General features: G+C 39.4%; 2 protein-coding genes across 4 annotated transcripts in view; one reads left to right on the forward strand and one right to left on the reverse strand.

Moving 5' to 3' along the window:
• The first annotated feature begins 1260 nt into the window (after positions 1-1260).
• Positions 1261-2278, forward strand: LEAP2 (liver enriched antimicrobial peptide 2). Its single transcript, XM_061423479.1, has 3 exons — positions 1261-1409; positions 1632-1771; positions 2093-2278. The coding sequence occupies exons 1-3, from the start codon at positions 1353-1355 to the stop codon at positions 2127-2129; spliced, it is 234 nt and encodes a 77-aa protein (XP_061279463.1). The 5' UTR covers positions 1261-1352; the 3' UTR covers positions 2130-2278.
• A 1137-nt stretch (positions 2279-3415) lies between these two features.
• The window catches only part of AFF4 (ALF transcription elongation factor 4), an 84834-nt gene continuing 70413 nt past the window's right edge, over positions 3416-17836 (reverse strand). For all 3 annotated transcript variants that reach the window (XM_061423477.1, XM_061423475.1, XM_061423476.1), the window contains 4 exons: positions 16112-16205; positions 15304-15347; positions 14115-14335; positions 3416-9209 (listed from right to left, as the gene is read on the reverse strand). In XM_061423477.1, the coding sequence (XP_061279461.1) occupies positions 9082-9209; positions 14115-14335; positions 15304-15347; positions 16112-16205 (487 nt within the window). In that variant the 3' untranslated portion in view covers positions 3416-9081. The remainder of the gene's footprint in view (positions 9210-14114; positions 14336-15303; positions 15348-16111; positions 16206-17836) is intronic.

Raw genomic sequence — 17836 nt, forward strand, 5'->3', positions numbered from 1 at the left:
CCTGGTCCTGAAAGGACTGGGAACAGGCAGATGGATGATCTGTGGTCCTACCCTACCCAACCCCAGCCCTGAGGTCTACCACACTCCCTTTTACTTCCTTGACAAGAGGATTGGTGACTGTCCTGTAGTACCTTCAGCTGTGCCACATCTCCACCACTTTTTCTTGGGGAACAGGCACACCTGCCATATCCAACCTGTGAAGATGAGAAGGGATTAGGGAAGAGGTATCAGCCAAATGTTCAGGGAGACACAAGGCAGAAAATAAAAATCTTGTTGCCTTTCTTGGCTTTTTCTTCCAGATCAAAGGAAGATCTGAAGTCCTATATATCTCCTTTTTCACAGAATTCAAATTCACACCTTTCTCTACAAACTTATTAAAATATCTGTCACTTAATGAGTACCCATAATTACTCATGGTTTAGGGACTTGCAGTGGTTCCTACTTAAGGTGACAGATGTTTTGGGCTTTGGAGAGTTCTCAGCCCTATGCCTGCTTCCCTGAAGTTGATGGATGTGCTCTGTAAAAGGCTCAGTCATGTACTGGCAGGAAAGCTAGTAATTCAAGGTTTGCAATATCTGTCACCACTGTTAAGCTTTCACTGACTTAGGAGGCCCTGCTATTTCCTCAAATTTTAAAGAAGGAAACAAAGTCAACCAATACTTATTTGCCCATGATTGAAACATGTCAGTCCTGATTGCCCTTCTCCTGGGAGATAGCAGGTAGGTCAGACTTTGAATTTTCTGCTGCTGGGTTTCCATTTTCTAGACAAACGATGTGGAACAAATAATTAGGGAGACAGTTAATCTATACAAACAAGGATCTGGGGCACTGTAGGCAAGTCTGGCTGAAGCATCCTCCCACATACATCTTTCCACAGAAGGGAGATAAGGGCCATATCCAATTGCCGGTAACAAAAGACATCAGTGCTTCTTTCCTAAATAAGCTGAAAGGACTCAGCACTGTTTCTAAAGAACTCATTAGGAGAATTCTATTTTGATTAGTGATTTCACTGAGCTATTTTGGAATGAAAATGTGGCTAGGTGCCTGGTCTCCCTCAATGGCTTCACGTGGCTTTTCAAAGGGGAGGAGGTAGTGCTGACTTTTGGTAAAATGGGTGAAAAAGTCCGAGCCAGCAACACAATCAAAGTCCAGATGAGGGATCAGTAAATACGTGCCTGAGAGGCAGGCCTTGAACACATTCCTCTCTGGTAGACATTAACTTATTAAACTGACCTTGACTGCAAATATAAACTTTGCCCCCATCTTACCTGGCAACCAAAAAAGAGGTGGGTCTGTCTATAAAAAGAAGTGGGTACTGTGCCCAGCCCTTCAGGCTTCTGGATCCTATCAAGATGTGGCACCTCAAACTCTTTGCAGTACTCATGATCTGCCTGTTGCTGTTAGCCCAGGTAAGGGCAGGATATGTATGTGGGTGTGTGGGGATGGTAGGGGTGGAGGGGGAACTGTAGGCAGAACTTGAGAGCCAGACTCAGTCCTGAGGAATGGACCCCTCTGCTCTGAGTCTACAGCATCTGGGGGTGAGGGTGGGTGGGGTGATGATCATTATTCTAAGATAAATAGTAAGGTTTCAACTCTTCTACACCTGAGGTGGCTATGTCTTCGCCCTACAGGTAGATGGCTCTCCAATACCAGAACAGAGTTCAGCAAAGAGAAGGCCGAGGAGAATGACCCCATTTTGGAGAGCGGTTTCCCTCAGGCCCATTGGAGCCTCCTGTCGGGATGATTCTGAATGTATCACGAGGCTATGCAGGTACTCCACAAACCTGTGAGCAGGGCTGGCTGGACCCAAGAGGCCTGGGAAGCTGGACAGAGGAGAGATCAGCACATACAGACCTAATAATGAAACTGGGGTGGAGGACTGCCTGGGCTAATGATAGGGGCTCCATGGAGGACAGTCCCTCAAAAGTTAAGAGCCAAGAACAGCTCCAAACAGGTACCCTGATAGAGTGATACCTTTCCTTTTTTTGCTCTACTCTGAGACTGGATATCAAGCACAGGAAGGAAATGCAGCAGAGGTGGCTCTGGGGACTGCTAGACCTTTGTCTTAAAAATCACCTTTCTTTTCCCTTAGAAAAAGACGCTGCTCCCTAAGTGTGGCCCAGGAATGATGTACACACCAGGGGAAAAAGAGGACAGCACTTACCTACAACAATGCTCCGTTCTATGGAATATTGATTAACTGCATTTGGCTGGAGACACTTAAGTAAAGCAATCTTGTTTTTAAATGTTTGAAGACAGATATACGCTTTAAATTGGACTCCGTTTCTTCTTATAATGTTGATATGTAGATAAGCATAACTAAACTTGTTAACTTAAAAGAGTTTATTTTTCTATGGATACTATTAAATGTCTCAAACTGAAATTTTGGCAGCCTGGAATTCACACTTTTGAGGGGAAGGATTCATTTTGTATACTACAGAAAACCCAGCATTGCCTAATGATAATGTGTTAACAACTTAATCTGGAAACTGCAGTGAGAGTTAACATTTCTTCAGGTAATAAAAACACAATGGCAGGTTAAAGGCAAAAGTTTAGTAATAGCTAGTGATTAACCTGGAGAAGGCAATGGCACCCCACTCCAGTACTCTTGCCTGGAAAACCCCATGGACGGAGGAGCCTGGAAGGCTGCAGTCCATAGGGTCGCTGATGGTCGGACGCGACTGAGTGGCTTCACTTTCACTTTCATGCACTGGAGAAGGAAATGGCAACCCACTCCAGTGTTCTTGCCTGGAGAATCCCAGGGATGGGGAAGCCTGGTGGGCTGCTGTCTATGGGGTCGGACAGAGTCAGACAAGACTGAAGTGACTTAGCAGCAGCAGTGATTAACCTCAGCAAGTTCATAAACCATGGCCCTGGATCTTAACCCTTCATTGCATGTAAAGAACATATCAGTGAGGTGCAAAGACAGGCAATATTGGTTTGTCTATGAACAGAGAGAACCAGAAGAAAAACCTAGTTAAATGAAACAAAGCCCAAGCCACCAAGAATAACAAGAAGGATGTGTATGAGATTTCTCTTGGAGCAGGGAGAATTATGATCTATGCAGAGGGACCCATGGCCAGCCAGTTCAGATTTTTTTTTTTTTTTTTGCTGTCCTGTGAGTTTATTGTGGTCTGTTTTTACATCATTGTGTGTGTTAGTTGCTCAGCCGTGTCTGACTCTTTGTGACCCCATGGACTGTAGCCCACCACGCTCCTTTGTCCATGGGATTCTCCAGGCAAGAGTACTGGAGTGGGTTGCCATTTCCTTCTCCACAGAATTGCTGTAATCAGAAATTAAGACCTGGACTGGTGGGACCAGACTTTAAAAGAAGAAGATTAGCACAGAACCCTAATATACAAAACAGAAAGTACACAGAAAGGGCAAAGTAAAAGTTGAAAAAGTATAGACAGCACAGTGTTTATAAACTTTAATACAGAAAATCTATTTGATATTTATTAAACTTAGTTTCTCCAGCTATGGTTTGGCATTATACAAAGCATCTTAATGACACAGTAGAGTTAAAAAGATCTTTACAAATTGAAATGTGATACCCTTGTCTCCAAATATTTTAATTGCCATAAATTTGTTTAAAAATACACATTAAACGCATGTTTGACACTCTAAACTTTCTATAATCTCAATACCACAAAATACATATAATATACTATACAGATGTGGAAAAATCTAGTTAGTATATAATACTTTGCTCACCATTAACAGCTTTATTACGTGAAATGCACATACTGACTTAGAAATCCTAGCTTTTGAGCCCCAAAGTACCTCTGAAATTTTAATGTATTGCAACAAATAAAAATCACAGTATATAATTGAAATTTTGGTTGAAAATGTCAGATGCCTAAATATTTTGGATAAAAGAAATGTAAAACAAAGATTTGGATCATGTATAAAACAAAGGCATCCTATCAGACACTAACAGTACCTTTCTGCAGAATCAACAAGGCTTTTATCAGTGGCATTACCTCCCCTCCAAAACCCTCCCCAAATATCAAACCATTATTCACCAAATAATTAAAAAAAAAAAAAAGGATTTTCAATAAATATATAAGTATTTATGTCCTCCATATACAAAATTTCTTAAAACCATTCAAAATGGAGGCTGGATAGAAATTTTCATAACTGTGCTTACCAACCCCACATCTGGTCCTCAAAGGTGATGCCTTTTTAGGCACTGCCACCTGCGCCAGCTCTGTTGGTGAGCCCTGCCCATTCCCACCCCACCTCGACCCCAGTACTGTTGAATGCTCATGTCAATGATCTGCCAGGTGTGTGCATGAAGTTGTAAAATGGGGACACTTCTTGAACAGCAACAATAAACTCAACAGTATGGATAATTATGGCATTGATCTGAAAGGCAGCATTTCCAAATAGATTTTTTCCAGACAGGAACATAGCAGGTAGAAAATTCCAGTGGTAAAAAGCTGTAAAGAAACCCCATGTAAGAGGTCAAAACAGAGTATTTCTAGAATTTCTGGGTGGGAGCTTTTCCCCATGCTCTAAATTAGAGCACCTTTTGGCTGTTTCTTTTTAAGAATGGGAATTTATGCTTAGCTGAGGAATGGTGGGCAAGGAGAGGTCAAAGGCTGACATTCCCCAAAGTCAACTTCATTATATGACGATTACTTGGGTTGCTATTTTCCGTTGCTTAAAGATTGGTTTAGACTTAACTCTAATGCCTTATTCTGTGACCAAATGCCATCAAAAAGAAAAAAAGAAGATATTCTTTCCATTCGCTTTTTGGGAGACTGTAAGTTCTTTTTAATTAACCATATGGTTTGAGTGAACAGAATCTGCATTTGCTTTACCAACTATTAATAACTTACTTCCTATCACTTGTTGGCTTAGTTATAGGGTCTAGGGGTCTAAAATGAATTTCTCTATTAGTGAATATGTGAAAGAAATGCTCACAAACATGAACAATTTGGCCTCTTGTCACTATATATTCTAAGTCATTCAATACTTATCTCTTCTATTTATATTACTGAATAGCAACCTTAGATGTGCAATATTATTATTGGAAAAAATTCTGCCTCTCCAACACATAGATACATGAAATTGAAATGAAATCTGTGTTCCACATAATTAGGGAATGAGTTATAGGAATCTAGATGGATTTGAAATGTTTTGCTTTGCAATCTACTTAGGATTAAAAAACAATCTTCACAATCTGCCTAAAACATCCTTCCCAGTAGATGTTCCTGGGATCCAGAGGCAAACTTCTATAATTCAAAATACATAATGAGGCCCTTTTGTTCAATTAGCAACTGGAAAATTAAAATCCTTCCCACCCTGTATGAGCCCTATAATACTACGGAAGGGCTCAAATATATTTTAAAAGTTAATTTACTACAAATCATAGTAATTAAGCTTTAACAATCTAAAAGGAATACACATTGCACCCTTGAACATTAATATTCAAGGTGTCAACAAGAAAGTGTCTTAGATCAATAAATAATGTGGAAATAGTTGCACTAAGCTAAAATACTAAACACACACATTTCTGACAAACTAATTTCATGTTTTCATACATACATACATATATATAAAGTGTGTATGTGTATATAATTTTAAAATCCAAAGTTGCATACCCTCACACTTAGAAGAGTGCACAGCGTACCTCTCCTCTACACAACTAGGCATCACTGACTGGAGCAACTACAGACTGCTCTGAAACTCCACAGAGTGCTGCTGGCCTCCAGAGCCAGAACGTTCATTTACAACAGGTGTGTTTTGCAGGCTCTTGCTTCACAACACAAGCTTATTCAATAAGGTAATTTCTCAAAGTCATTGTCATTAAATACAAAAATGATGCTGTCTGATCTAGCTGATTAGACCTTTCTTTAATGAAAAGAAACAACGATTAAAAAACAACAAACAACAGCAAACCCAATAAAGCCACAAGTGTGTTGTTCAAAGTGCAACCCAGACATCTGTGCATCCATCAGTGCAAGAGCCCCTCAGAGCACAGGCATGTGTGGGCATGTGCACACATTACTCTAGACAGCTTTTACATTGGAGAATTAAACTAGTGATGGTCAACCTTCTCTACTCTGCAGCAACTACAGTTGTGGATTTATCTGAAGTATTCATTGCTTATAAAATCAGTTAACTACTTGCCCAGAAAAAGGTGGCACTGAGGCAAGAAATGGGCTAAATGCTTCCCGGTCAGGCTGGGCCTAGGCTGGACTGTGGAAACTTGAATCACCTGGAGGGGAGTGTTCCCCACAGCCCAGCCTAGGCTGGGCAATATTATATACCATGTGACAACTTCCTCCACTGTAATCTGTTCGCTGGTTGCCAGTGGTGTGGCTGCTGCCTCCTGGCATACAAGTGTGGTCTTAAGAGCAGAACACAGAACAATTTTTAAAATAGTTGCTATTTTTATAATTAACTATATTAAATACAAGTCTTAGGCTAAGTAAGTTTTAGCTACTTGTCAAAATCAGTTTTAAGTATTTAGAGAACACTGAAGACACCTACTGAGGAAGGAGGAATGGTCGTCTGTAAAGGAGTCCAAAGTATGTGCTGAAACAGATGCAGACAGACAGAACTTCTGAGGAGATGGACACAGAGGAGAGGGAGGGGTGTTTCCACAGACTTTTACACTGAAAATTCAACTGTTTAGAAAAGGAGTTTGATCCATCGCCCATTACCACCTAGTGGGAAAAATCCTCCACAATTAAAAGCTTGAAAAACTTATTTCCCAAGAATTAACACAGTTTTAGAGACAGAATATTTTAGCACAGCACCATAAAACATGCAGGAAATTCTGCTTTAACAAATTATCAGTGTGAAATGTTCCTGCTATCTTTCAGGACTCACAAGAGACTAGAACACACTGGGAACTCAGAAGTGCCCCACTGGCTGCTGTTGCTGAAAGTCTAAAAGCTTTAAGGATACTTTTTCCATTTCCAAGATATCACAGAAAATTAAGGAATCAGAGTCAGAGAAATTAGAGAAGAACAGGGCAAACATTTACTTTGATTAACTGTGGCAAGTTTCTTACTGAATAACCACCATGGATCATAGAGAAGCTGTCTTCTTAAGGAAAACTGTTTCTAAAACACACTAAGATAAAATTAGCAAGATATCAGAGGCAATTTTCTCCAAGGGAAAACTGTTAAATTCAACATAAATTGAGGATCTGAATCTTCAGTGATATGCAAAAAAAACCAACTTGAGGTACAAAACCATTAAGAAGCTCGAGATGAGGCCACAGGACAAGAAAAGTTAACTAGCTTCATAAGTGTAGATTCAGACACAGAGGGGCCACTACACCACTGGGCTTAGAGATTTTCTATCCCTTCTTTCTCATTTCAAACCTTAGCGATCATCTATAAATAACAGGGCAATCCTTTTTTCTGATTGAATGGATTCATTTTTGGAATTGGGAGGACAAACTATTTTTTGAAGCAGCATTACCCAGTAGGTTAGACTAAGTCATGTACCAAAGCATTAGCTTTTCTGAAAGAATTAATCTTTATGTGAGCCTAAAGGACAACTGAAAAGGAAAGAGAATTTAACATTATTACTACAGAAGACCAACCATATGGGTGATCTGCTCCTAGTGTAAAACTTCATCTGTAAACAATCCATAGAGTCTTCATTTAAAGGTAAGATTTAAGGCACACCAGACATGATAGGGGCACTAAAACAAAAGACAGAAGGTATATTTCTCACCTTTAACTCCTATCTGCACCTTATAAGGGAAAGGTACTTTGATATACAACTCTTAACAGAGCTGGCTTATTAAGCTCTACTCCTGCTCCCCTCCCCTTCCCAAGAGAGCTCACATTGAAACAAGTTAGGTACTTTTCTAGTGCGAATTTTCTGATCCCATCAGAAACATACATCATTGATGAAGGCTTTCAAAATACAAAGGTAGTAAACATAAGATAGGTTTAAAAGGTGAAATTCATCATCTCTATATCAGGCATTAGAACCCTAAGTTGTATAGCAAAAAGCACACACACCAAAGCTCCAGGCCATTTTACATCAGTCACTGCATGCTCCTACTGGAGCATCACAGTCTAGTGTGGGAAAATAATTTTTTAATTAAAATTCTGAGGAGAGATTTTACCCTACAAACATCATCAATGAAAGAGATATAGGCAGCAATCCTCAGGAGTTGGATCATCCTTTGTTCAACAGTAACTTATTCTGTTTCAGTTAAGTGTCAAATTATTAGTAGTAACAACAACAACCAAACATATGGTTTAATAAAATCCATAAGGTTCAAGATTGTCCTTTTATGAAACCCTTCACACGATATGCTTCTCCTAGAAAGTTTGCCTGCCCTCTTTTGTAATGCATTAAATGCAAGTTACAGTCACCTTGTGATTGCTATAGTGTTATTAACACATGTTCACAGTTCTTGAAATAATGCATACCAAATCAGAAACATTTCACTTTACATTCACGTAGACTGCCATCTTCTCATATCTAAGTGATTTTCCATGTGTAGAAGAATATCCTTAATATTGTACTAAGTATAAATTCTGCAATAATAAAATTGTACTTAAGATCTGAAGTAATATCAGGTAGTAGGTGTAGAAAGAACATGTCCATATTCTAGATAAACCAACTCTTACTCTTAGAAGAGTTACCACAAAAAGACATTACTTTTAGGTAACAAAGCTCCCAAAGTATATAAATAAAGTCTACATTACATTTACATAAAATATTCAACAGAGTAAATTTATAGGCAGAAATAACTAAGTTTTAAACTAGCCCCAATCTGGGAACTTAAAAAAATTAAAATAAATAGAATTTCAACAAATTAGTAATGAACTGCAACTGAAATTTCAATCTTATTATAGATCATTGAAACCAACTATCAACATGCTGCAGATTTAAAAGTATTTAAATAATTTTTCTTATTGGGAATATTGAAGGGTCAAATGACATGACTTTGGGTTATTAAAAAAAAATGCAGGAACCAGGGAAGAGAAAACCATTCCTCATTCTTAGTGTCAACTAGGTGGTGTGTTATGGCAGTTTTCCTTCGTGACATGACACAGTGTTGTGGAGAAAATCAGAGGCAATGAGATTGTGTTCAGTTCAGGATATCAACTTGGCATCCTGGCGAAGCCAGTGCAGTCCCTGCCGGGTGTAACGAACTAGGTCTGTCATGATGCTTGCATTAAAGATGAGAGGGCCCATTACTTTATCCAGTTCAGCAAAGAATTCTAGAAAACCAAAAACACTCATTAAATGATGCACACTCTTTTCAATCAGTGCTTTAAAGTTTTTAGTCTAGACTGTAAAAAACTATTCATATAAATTATAGTGAAAAACATTTCCTCCTGCACTAAAATGGTAACTGTTCATGCTTTAGAACAAATCATCCCATAGTCAATCAAGTTATATTTTCCTTAAGTCACAAAACATTTTATAAAGACTATATGGTCAGGAATTAAGAGTTATACATATAAACAAAATGTCACCGATGGAAATTGCTACTACAAAGCAAACATGATTAAAATGGAGACCTAATTATACAAGGTATTGACACTATACTATTACTCAAAACATTCTCTGTGAACAGTTTTTGTATAAGAAGCAAGTGGTATGAAAATGCAGGATGTTGTTATCTGCAAGTTTCCCCCATAAGAGCCCCTGTGAAGTTAGATACTTACAGTAGCCTGTGTCCAATCTTTCTGCTGTCATCATGTCATGCAACTTTAATGAACTGAATCTCATGTTTTAAACAGTAGTTTAAAAACGTAAGAGATAGAAATGACATGATTCTTTCTATGTGAACAAAATCAGACAGATGTGTATGTAAGGCAGCGGGTAGAGAGGAGGAAAGAATGACAGTATCCTAACATTTGATCCCAACACCATTCTGGGAGAAAACAGAGGGATGTAGGACTCAGTGAGGACAGTTTTTATATGCACAATGATAATAAAGACCTTAGTATACATATATAAGATAAGAAGTAATCAAACAGTTGAGGAGAAAAAGATTTCCTTTCTAGAACTCCAGCTAATAAATTCCTGATGAATTTTCTATTTCCTAATGGAATAACACATGTAGGTGATAATCATTAATGGATGCTAAAAGCCTTAGTTAAATAGTTTAACATTTTAAAGTGTACATCAAACTGAATCAGGCAAACACCAGATGAATGGTCAAATACTACTAAGACTAAAATAGGAATAACCATTATATAACTCATAGTATCGGAGAAGGCAATGGCACTCCACTCCAGTACTCTTGCCTGGAAAATCCCATGGACGGAGGAGCCTGGTAGGTTACAGTCCATGGGGTTGCTGAGAGTTGGACATGACTCAGTGACTTCACTTTCACTTTTCACTTTCATGCACTGGAGAAGGAAATGGCAACCCACTCCAGTGTTCTTGCCTGGAGAATCCCAGGGATGGTGGAGCCTGGTGGGCTGCCGTCTATGGGGTCGCACAGTCAGAAACAACTGAAGCGACTTAGCAGCAGCAACTTATAGTATGATTTAATAGGAAATATAGAGTTCAGTTCAATTCAGTTCAGTTGCTCAGTTGTGTCCGACTCTTTGTGACCCCATGAATTGCAGCACGCCAGGCTTTCCTGTCCATCACCAACTCCTGGAATTCACCCAAACTCGTGTTCATTGAGTCGGTGATGCCATCCAGCCATTTCATCCTCTGTCGTCCCCTTCTCCTCCTGCCACCAATCCCTCCCAGCATCAGAGTCTTTTCCAATGAGTCAGCTCTTCGCATGAGGTGGCCAAAGTACTGGAGTTTCAGCGTTAGCATCATTCCTTCCAAAGAACACCCAGGACTGATCTCCTTTAGAATGGACTGGTTGGACCCCCTTGCAGTCCAAGGGACTCTCAAAAGAGTCTTCTCCAACACCACAGTTCAAAAGCATCAATTCTTCGGCGCTCAGCCTTCTTCACAGTCCAACTTTCACATCCATACATGACCACTGGAGAAACCATAGCCTTGACTAGACGGACCTTTGTTGGCAAAGTAATGTCTCTGCTTTTGAATATGCTATCTAGGTTGGTCATAACTTTCCTTCCAAGGAGTGAGCGTCTTTTAATTTCATGGCTGCCATCACCATCTGCAGTGATTTTGCAGCCCAGAAGAATAAAGTCTGACACTGTTTCTACTGTTTCCCCATCTATTTCCCATGAAGTGATGGGACCGGATGCCATGGTCTTCATTTTCTGAATGTTGAGCTTTAAGCCAACTTTTTCACTCTCCACTTTCACTTTCATCAAGAGGCTCTTTAGTTCCTCTTCACTTTCTGTCATAAGGGTGGTGTCATCTGCATATCTGAGGTTATTGATATTTCTCCTGGCAATCTTGATTCCAGCTTGTGCCTCTTCCAGCCCAGTGTTTCTCATGATGTACTCTGCATATAAGTTAAATAAGCAGGTTGACAATATATAGCCTTGATGTACTCCTTTTTCTATTTGGAACCAGTCTGTTGTTCCATGTCCAGTTCTAACTGGTTTCTCAAGAGGCAGCTCAGGTGGTCTGGTATTCCCATCTCTTTGAGAATTTTCCATAGTTTATTGTGATCCACACAGTCAAAGGCTTTGGCATAGTCAATAAAGCAGAAATAGAGGTTTTTCTGGAACTCTCTTGCTTTTTCCATGATCCAGCAGATGTTGGCAATTTGATTTCTGGTTCCTCTGCCTTTTCTAAAACCAGCTTGAACATCTGGAAGTTCACGGTTCATGTATTGCTAAAGCCTGGCTTGGAGAATTTTGAGCATTACTTTACTAGCGTGTGAGATGAGTGTAACTGTGTGGTAGTTTGAGCATTCTCTGGCATTTCCTTTCTTTGGGATTGGAATGAAAACTGACCTTGTCCAGTCCTGTGGCCACTGCTGAGTTTTCCAAATTTGCTAGCATATTGAGTGCAGCACTTTCACAGCATCATCTTCCAGGATTTGAAATAGCTCAACTGGAATTCCATCACCTCCACTAGCTTTGTTCGTAGTGATGCTTTCTAAGGCCCACTTTCTTCAGATTCCAGGATGTCTGGCTCTAGGTGAGTGATCAGACCATCGTGATTATCTGGGTCGTGAAGATCTTTTTTGTACAGTTCTTCTGTGTATTCTTGCCACCTCTTCTTAATATCCTCTGCTTCTGTTAGGTCCATACCATTTCTGTCCTTTATCGAGCCCATCTTTGCATGAAATGTTCCCTTGGTATCTCTAATTTTCTTGAAGAGATCTCTAGTCTTTCCCATTCTGTTGTTTTCCTCTATGTCTTTGCATTGGTCGCTGAGGAAGGCTTTCTTATCTTTCCTTGCTATTCTTTGGAACTCTGCATTCAGATGCTTATATCTTTCCTTTTCTCCTTTGCTTTTCACTTCTCTTCTTTTCACAGCTATTTGTAAGGCCTCCCCAGACAGCCAATTTGCTTTTTTGCATTTCTTTTCCATGGGGATGGTCTTGATCCCTGTCTCCTGTACATTGTTACGAACCACCCCACCATCCATAGTTCATCAGGCACTCTATCTATCAGATCTAGTCCCTTAAATCTATTTCTCACTTCCACTGTATAATTATAAGGAATTTGATTTAGGTCATACCTGAATGGTCTAGTAGTTTTCCCTACTTTCTTCAATTCCACCTATGAAAAGTTCTTACCTAAAATAATGAACTTGACTCTAATCAAGTGTCAAGATATAACTATCAGTATAAATGAGGGGGACAGAAGAGCAAGCTAAACAATACCATGAGGAAGTAATCAGCAAAATCCAGAATTTGACGCATTCTATGGTACAGTTTCTCCTTGATATCAATGGCATGCCCCTCCCGCCAAAGAAATAGAAGAATGGAAGATACTTAAGAAATTGATCAATGAATGTTTCGATCCTGTTTGAAATAAACCCAATTGTTTAAAGAAAAAAGGCATATTTCAAACAATAGGAAATCTACGGGGAGATTATATCTTAGAAGACATAAAGGAGTTAGCTTTAAAATATACCAGGGTAAAGAAAAATATGATGGGGAGTGATGAGGAGGGATGGTGGGGGGAAAAGAAAACAAGATTAGCAAAATGTTATATTGCTGAAACTGAAGTTGAGTAAAAGGTACATGGGTTCTCTTCCCTTTAGTCAGTGTTTGAAAATTAGCATAAAATATGTAGGCAGGCAGGCAGGCAAGTAAGAATGTAAACAACAGTGGGGGAAGGAAGAAGGAAAGGGAGGGAGGAATGGAGAGATTAAAGGAAAAATGATGCTAGAAAACTGGCATCAGGGAGAAGAATGTAATGCAGGGATAACTTAAAAATTGCATCTTGTAACCTTTCCTGAGTTGTATTGACAATATTTAAAATTTTAGAAACAAATCAGGTTTTTAAAAACACAACCTTCCTCCCACCATTACCCCTCTTTAGGGATCAGAATTTTTCATTTTCATCTGATACTATAAGCATTATATTTAAATATACTCTGTGACTAAAGTATACTTGCTTGATTGGCTACTTAAAGTTTTCTACAAAGGAGCTGCCTGAACAGATGCTACATACACATATCTGCTCAAAAACATCTACTAAAGTGTTTATCCCGTACTTTTTCAAAGATCTTTAATACTTCCTAATTCGTAGTGTTCTTAGTTTGGGAGATAACGAGGTGCAATGACCTAACATTAAAGAATGCTAGACAGAAGGCTATTCATTTTATAGTCTCTTTTATCACCTAAGTTTCTTCCAATATATCTTTAAAAATCCAGTATGAACATGTTTTCTTATATATTAAATATCTCATATGTATAAGATGTCTGGATATAATCCTTTGCCCATAGCCAAATTTACCTTAACCGTCCCAGGACAGATTATACATTTTATTACTTTTATAGTATAAGCTGCAATTAAATGTGGCTGAACAAAGCCATATTTGTCTTAGACCAAAACTATTTTTTGTTTAGTCTGTGTCACCACTATAGTGCAAGGTATTTTTTTGACAAAACTTAGTACATTTACATGATTGATAAGCCATGGAGATCAGCAAACTGACTGTCATTAACTCTAGACTAGATAATAAACTAAATGTACAAAAGACACTTAATTTAACTATTCCACAAAATCTCTTTTTAACAAGTCCATCCTTCAGAGTCTCTCCAGAGACCTCCTTACCTTTTTGCTCTTTGGAAAGCTGTTCGGCTTGGTCCCAAATTTCAGTGGCATAGAGGAAGTTGGATGTAACCTGAACATAGCTGGCTGCCATGTGGTGAATCCTCTGTGGAATGGTCACTGAAGAACCACTTGCTGAAGCACTACTGGCTCCAGAAGAATAATTTCCTGAATTGCCTGGTGACAGCTTTGGAGAAACAGGGGAAGGCATCCCAACAGCTTTGCTACACACAGAGAAACAGGAAGTTTATTCATATAGAAAATGATGAATGTGAGGAAATTAATGTACGACTGGCTCTTCCTACATGAAAGCTTTTAAAATGTGAAGGTTCTTTTAAACTAAAAGGGAACTGTACTTCCAAAGAAGTACAGCTTCTTTTAAATAAATACTTAGCTCACTAAAGTGTTTATTTTGAGTTATTATTTTATCAAGACTCTTTGGTTTAACCAATGGCAACAGTACAAAAGATGGGAAAGAAGTGAGGAAGTCATATACTTTGATAAGAGCTGTTCCAAGACTTAGAAACTAGATCATCTCACTCTCAGCTCAACACACTTTCCACCTATCTGGGCATATAATTAGGTACTTCCCAATTGTTTTATAGAAAGCTGAGTGGATTAACAACACGAGATTTCATGGTATTTTTCATCCTTTCTGTGGGTGAGTAGGATGGAGGTGATGTGGGAATGGAGGACAAACCATAATCATGCCACTGTTATTAAATTTTGGCAGTGTCCAGACATGAACAAAGATAAGTACAAGGTGATAAAACTCCAACTAGCCACAGAACTCAAGCTGAGAAAGGTTGAGGAGTTGTAAAAAAAAAAAAAAAACAACTCAAGACTTCTTCTCTAATCTTTCTAAGAGCATGTTCAAGATATTTTCAACTTAAAAAAAAAATGATAACGGTAAAGAATCCGCCTGTAACGTGGGAAACCTGGGTTCGATCCCTGGGTTGGGAAGATCCCCTGGAGAAGGGAATGGCTCCCCACTTCAGTATTCTGACCTGGAGAACTCTATGGACAGAGGAGCCTGGCAAGCTATAGTCCATGGGGTCACAAAGAATTGGACATGACTGAGCGACTTTGACTTTCACAAAAAATACCTTTTTTGGAAAGTGGCCAAACCCATTCCACTTTCGCATAAAAATAAACTTGTCACATAAAATTTTACAGAATAAAATTTACCTACCTTCCCAAGCCTGGTGATGGTGCTTGAGAGTTATTGTAAGAATTCTGTGGAGAAAAGAGAATGTACTTAATAATTAAAAAAAAACAAACAAAAAAGTAATTTATGAAGTAATATTTATTTATGATGTAATAAATATATTCAAAAGCATTGGGCCAGTACTGATCTTAAGAAACCAAAATGTGTGTGTGTGTGTGTGTATAAATATGCAACAGAAGGAAGTTATTTAGATAAGAGCTGGGGTGTTCTGGAAGACTGAAAAGTGAGAGACAAAGAATGAGTAACATTCAGATGGATAAAGAAGAGGGGAGAAGGCATAGAGCAAGGCAAGTCATCCTATGTACAAAGACTGCAGACAAGAGAGTGTATATGACCCAGACAATTTACCTGGGGTAAACTTCAGAAAAGAAAGAAGGAGAGTGAGAGAGAGATTGATCTTGAGGGCCTTGTAGGTCAGGATAAGAATCTTTCACTTGACCCTGCAGGCAATGCTAAGCTATTAAAGCATTCCAAGTCATTATCAGGGCTGAATTTTAGGAAGACTTATGTAGGGCTATTACAAAAAAACATTAGGTTTTGTGACAAAATTAGATTATATACATTGAAAGATTACTAACAGCTACTGTATATAGCTACATAGGTTCCACAATCAGATATGTGTTCATTTTAAACCTCAAACTATTTGAAAGTTCCCAAATGGTAGTTCTTCCTCTCCTCTGACAGGAAAAACATGAGGGTACTTCTGAGGTGGGAATAGGAGACTTTACAAATTTTGTGTCCTGGGAAACAGATACTCTTACTATGTACTTACCTTCAGATGCTCTGTCAGTGTCTTTGAATACTTCAGAGCAGTTTCTTTCTTCAGTTTGAAGAGCCTCAGGTACAGCAAAGACTGGCATCGCAGGCTAGCCAACGGAAAAGGACAGCTTATTTACCAGGACAACAGACTCTGGCCGCATCTCAGAAAAGCTTCACATTGCGCCAGAGTACACAAGTGACTCATGTGAGCAGACCATGGCATAAGGTCAATGACACTAACTCTTAGGCAAAACCAAAAGGTGTGATCTTATTAAGGTACACAACCTAGGGAGGGAAAGGAAGAGGAAGAGACCTAGGACTAGTCTCCTATTTGGAGAAGGCAATGGCAACCCACTTCAGTACTCTTGCCTGGAAAATCCCATGGACGGAGGAGCCTGATAGGCTGCAGTCCATGAGGAGGAGCCTAGTAGGCTGCAATCCATGGGGTCTCGAAGAGTTGGACACGACTAAGCGACTTCACTTTCATGCATTGGAGAAGGAAATGGCAACCCACTCCAGTGTTCTTGCCTGGAGAATCCCAGGGATGGGGGAGCCTGGTGGGCTGCCATCTATGGGGCTGCAGAGAGTCAGACACGGCTGAAGTGACTTACCAGCCTCCTATTTGTTGACATTCAAAAATCAAAACCTCACCCCCAGGACACCAACGTGTCATTTATAACATAGGGACTAAAAAATCATTGTGGGGGAATTTCCTGGCAGTCCAGTGGTTAGGATTCAGTGCTTCATCTTTCTCTGTTGTGGTCCGGGTTTAATCCCTGGTCAGGAAACTAAGATCCTATATAAACCGTATGGCACAGCCACCCCTCCCCTCAACACCCCCGCCCCCCTGCCACAAAAAAAACTTCAGAGCATAATTTCTGCATCAAACTAAAAATAATCTAAAACAACAGAACTAGGAACTCACTTGTAAATATTACAACTCTGAAGTAACATATGTAAAACCAACATGGCTTACAAAGGCCCTGCACGGTCATCACTGCCTACCTCTCCAATCACTTTCACTTACTTCTTTCTTCTGGGTCTTTTAGTTTCCTGACACAAGGTTTCCAGTTTCTTTTCACTATCCAGCCCTTGTAAATGTTTCCTCTACCTAAGGACTAAGTATCCCTATAGTTTACCTTTACAGTTATATAAACTTTTCCTTCAAAGTACTTAATTCACGTACTTGTGTGGTTATTTGATTAATTTCTGTCTCTTCACACTATACCCTAGACTCCATGACAAATAGGACTGTGCCAGTTTTTTCCTACAGTTGCTCTCCCAGTTGTTAAACCCAGTACTAGGTAAAGTAAATAACCATGATAAATAAACTCTCTCTCTGGGGATAAGCAAACAAGTCATTTCTTTATTCTGAGCAAGTTAGATGTTTGCTACCTGAGGTAAGGAATGCGTGCGTGCAAAGTCGCTTCAGTCATGTCTAACTCTTTGCAACCCTATAGACTATAGCCCTCGAGATTCCTCTGTTCATGAGATTCTCCAGGCAAAAATATTGGAATAGGTTGCCATGCCCTTCTTTAGGGGATCTTCCCGACCTGGGGATTGAATCCATATCTCCTGAGACTCCTGCACTGCAGGTAGATTCTTTACTGCTGAGCTGCCAGGGAAGCCCCAAAGGTAAGGTATAAGTATATGTAAATTGAGGGAGAGGATACCAAAAGAAGAGCCTGGATTTTTTATAGTGTCCATCTTTACTGAAATACACAATAGAAGCCTCAGT

The sequence above is a fragment of the Bos javanicus genome, chromosome 7, assembly GCF_032452875.1.
Source record: "Bos javanicus breed banteng chromosome 7, ARS-OSU_banteng_1.0, whole genome shotgun sequence".
NCBI classification, from domain to species: Eukaryota; Metazoa; Chordata; class Mammalia; order Artiodactyla; family Bovidae; genus Bos; species Bos javanicus.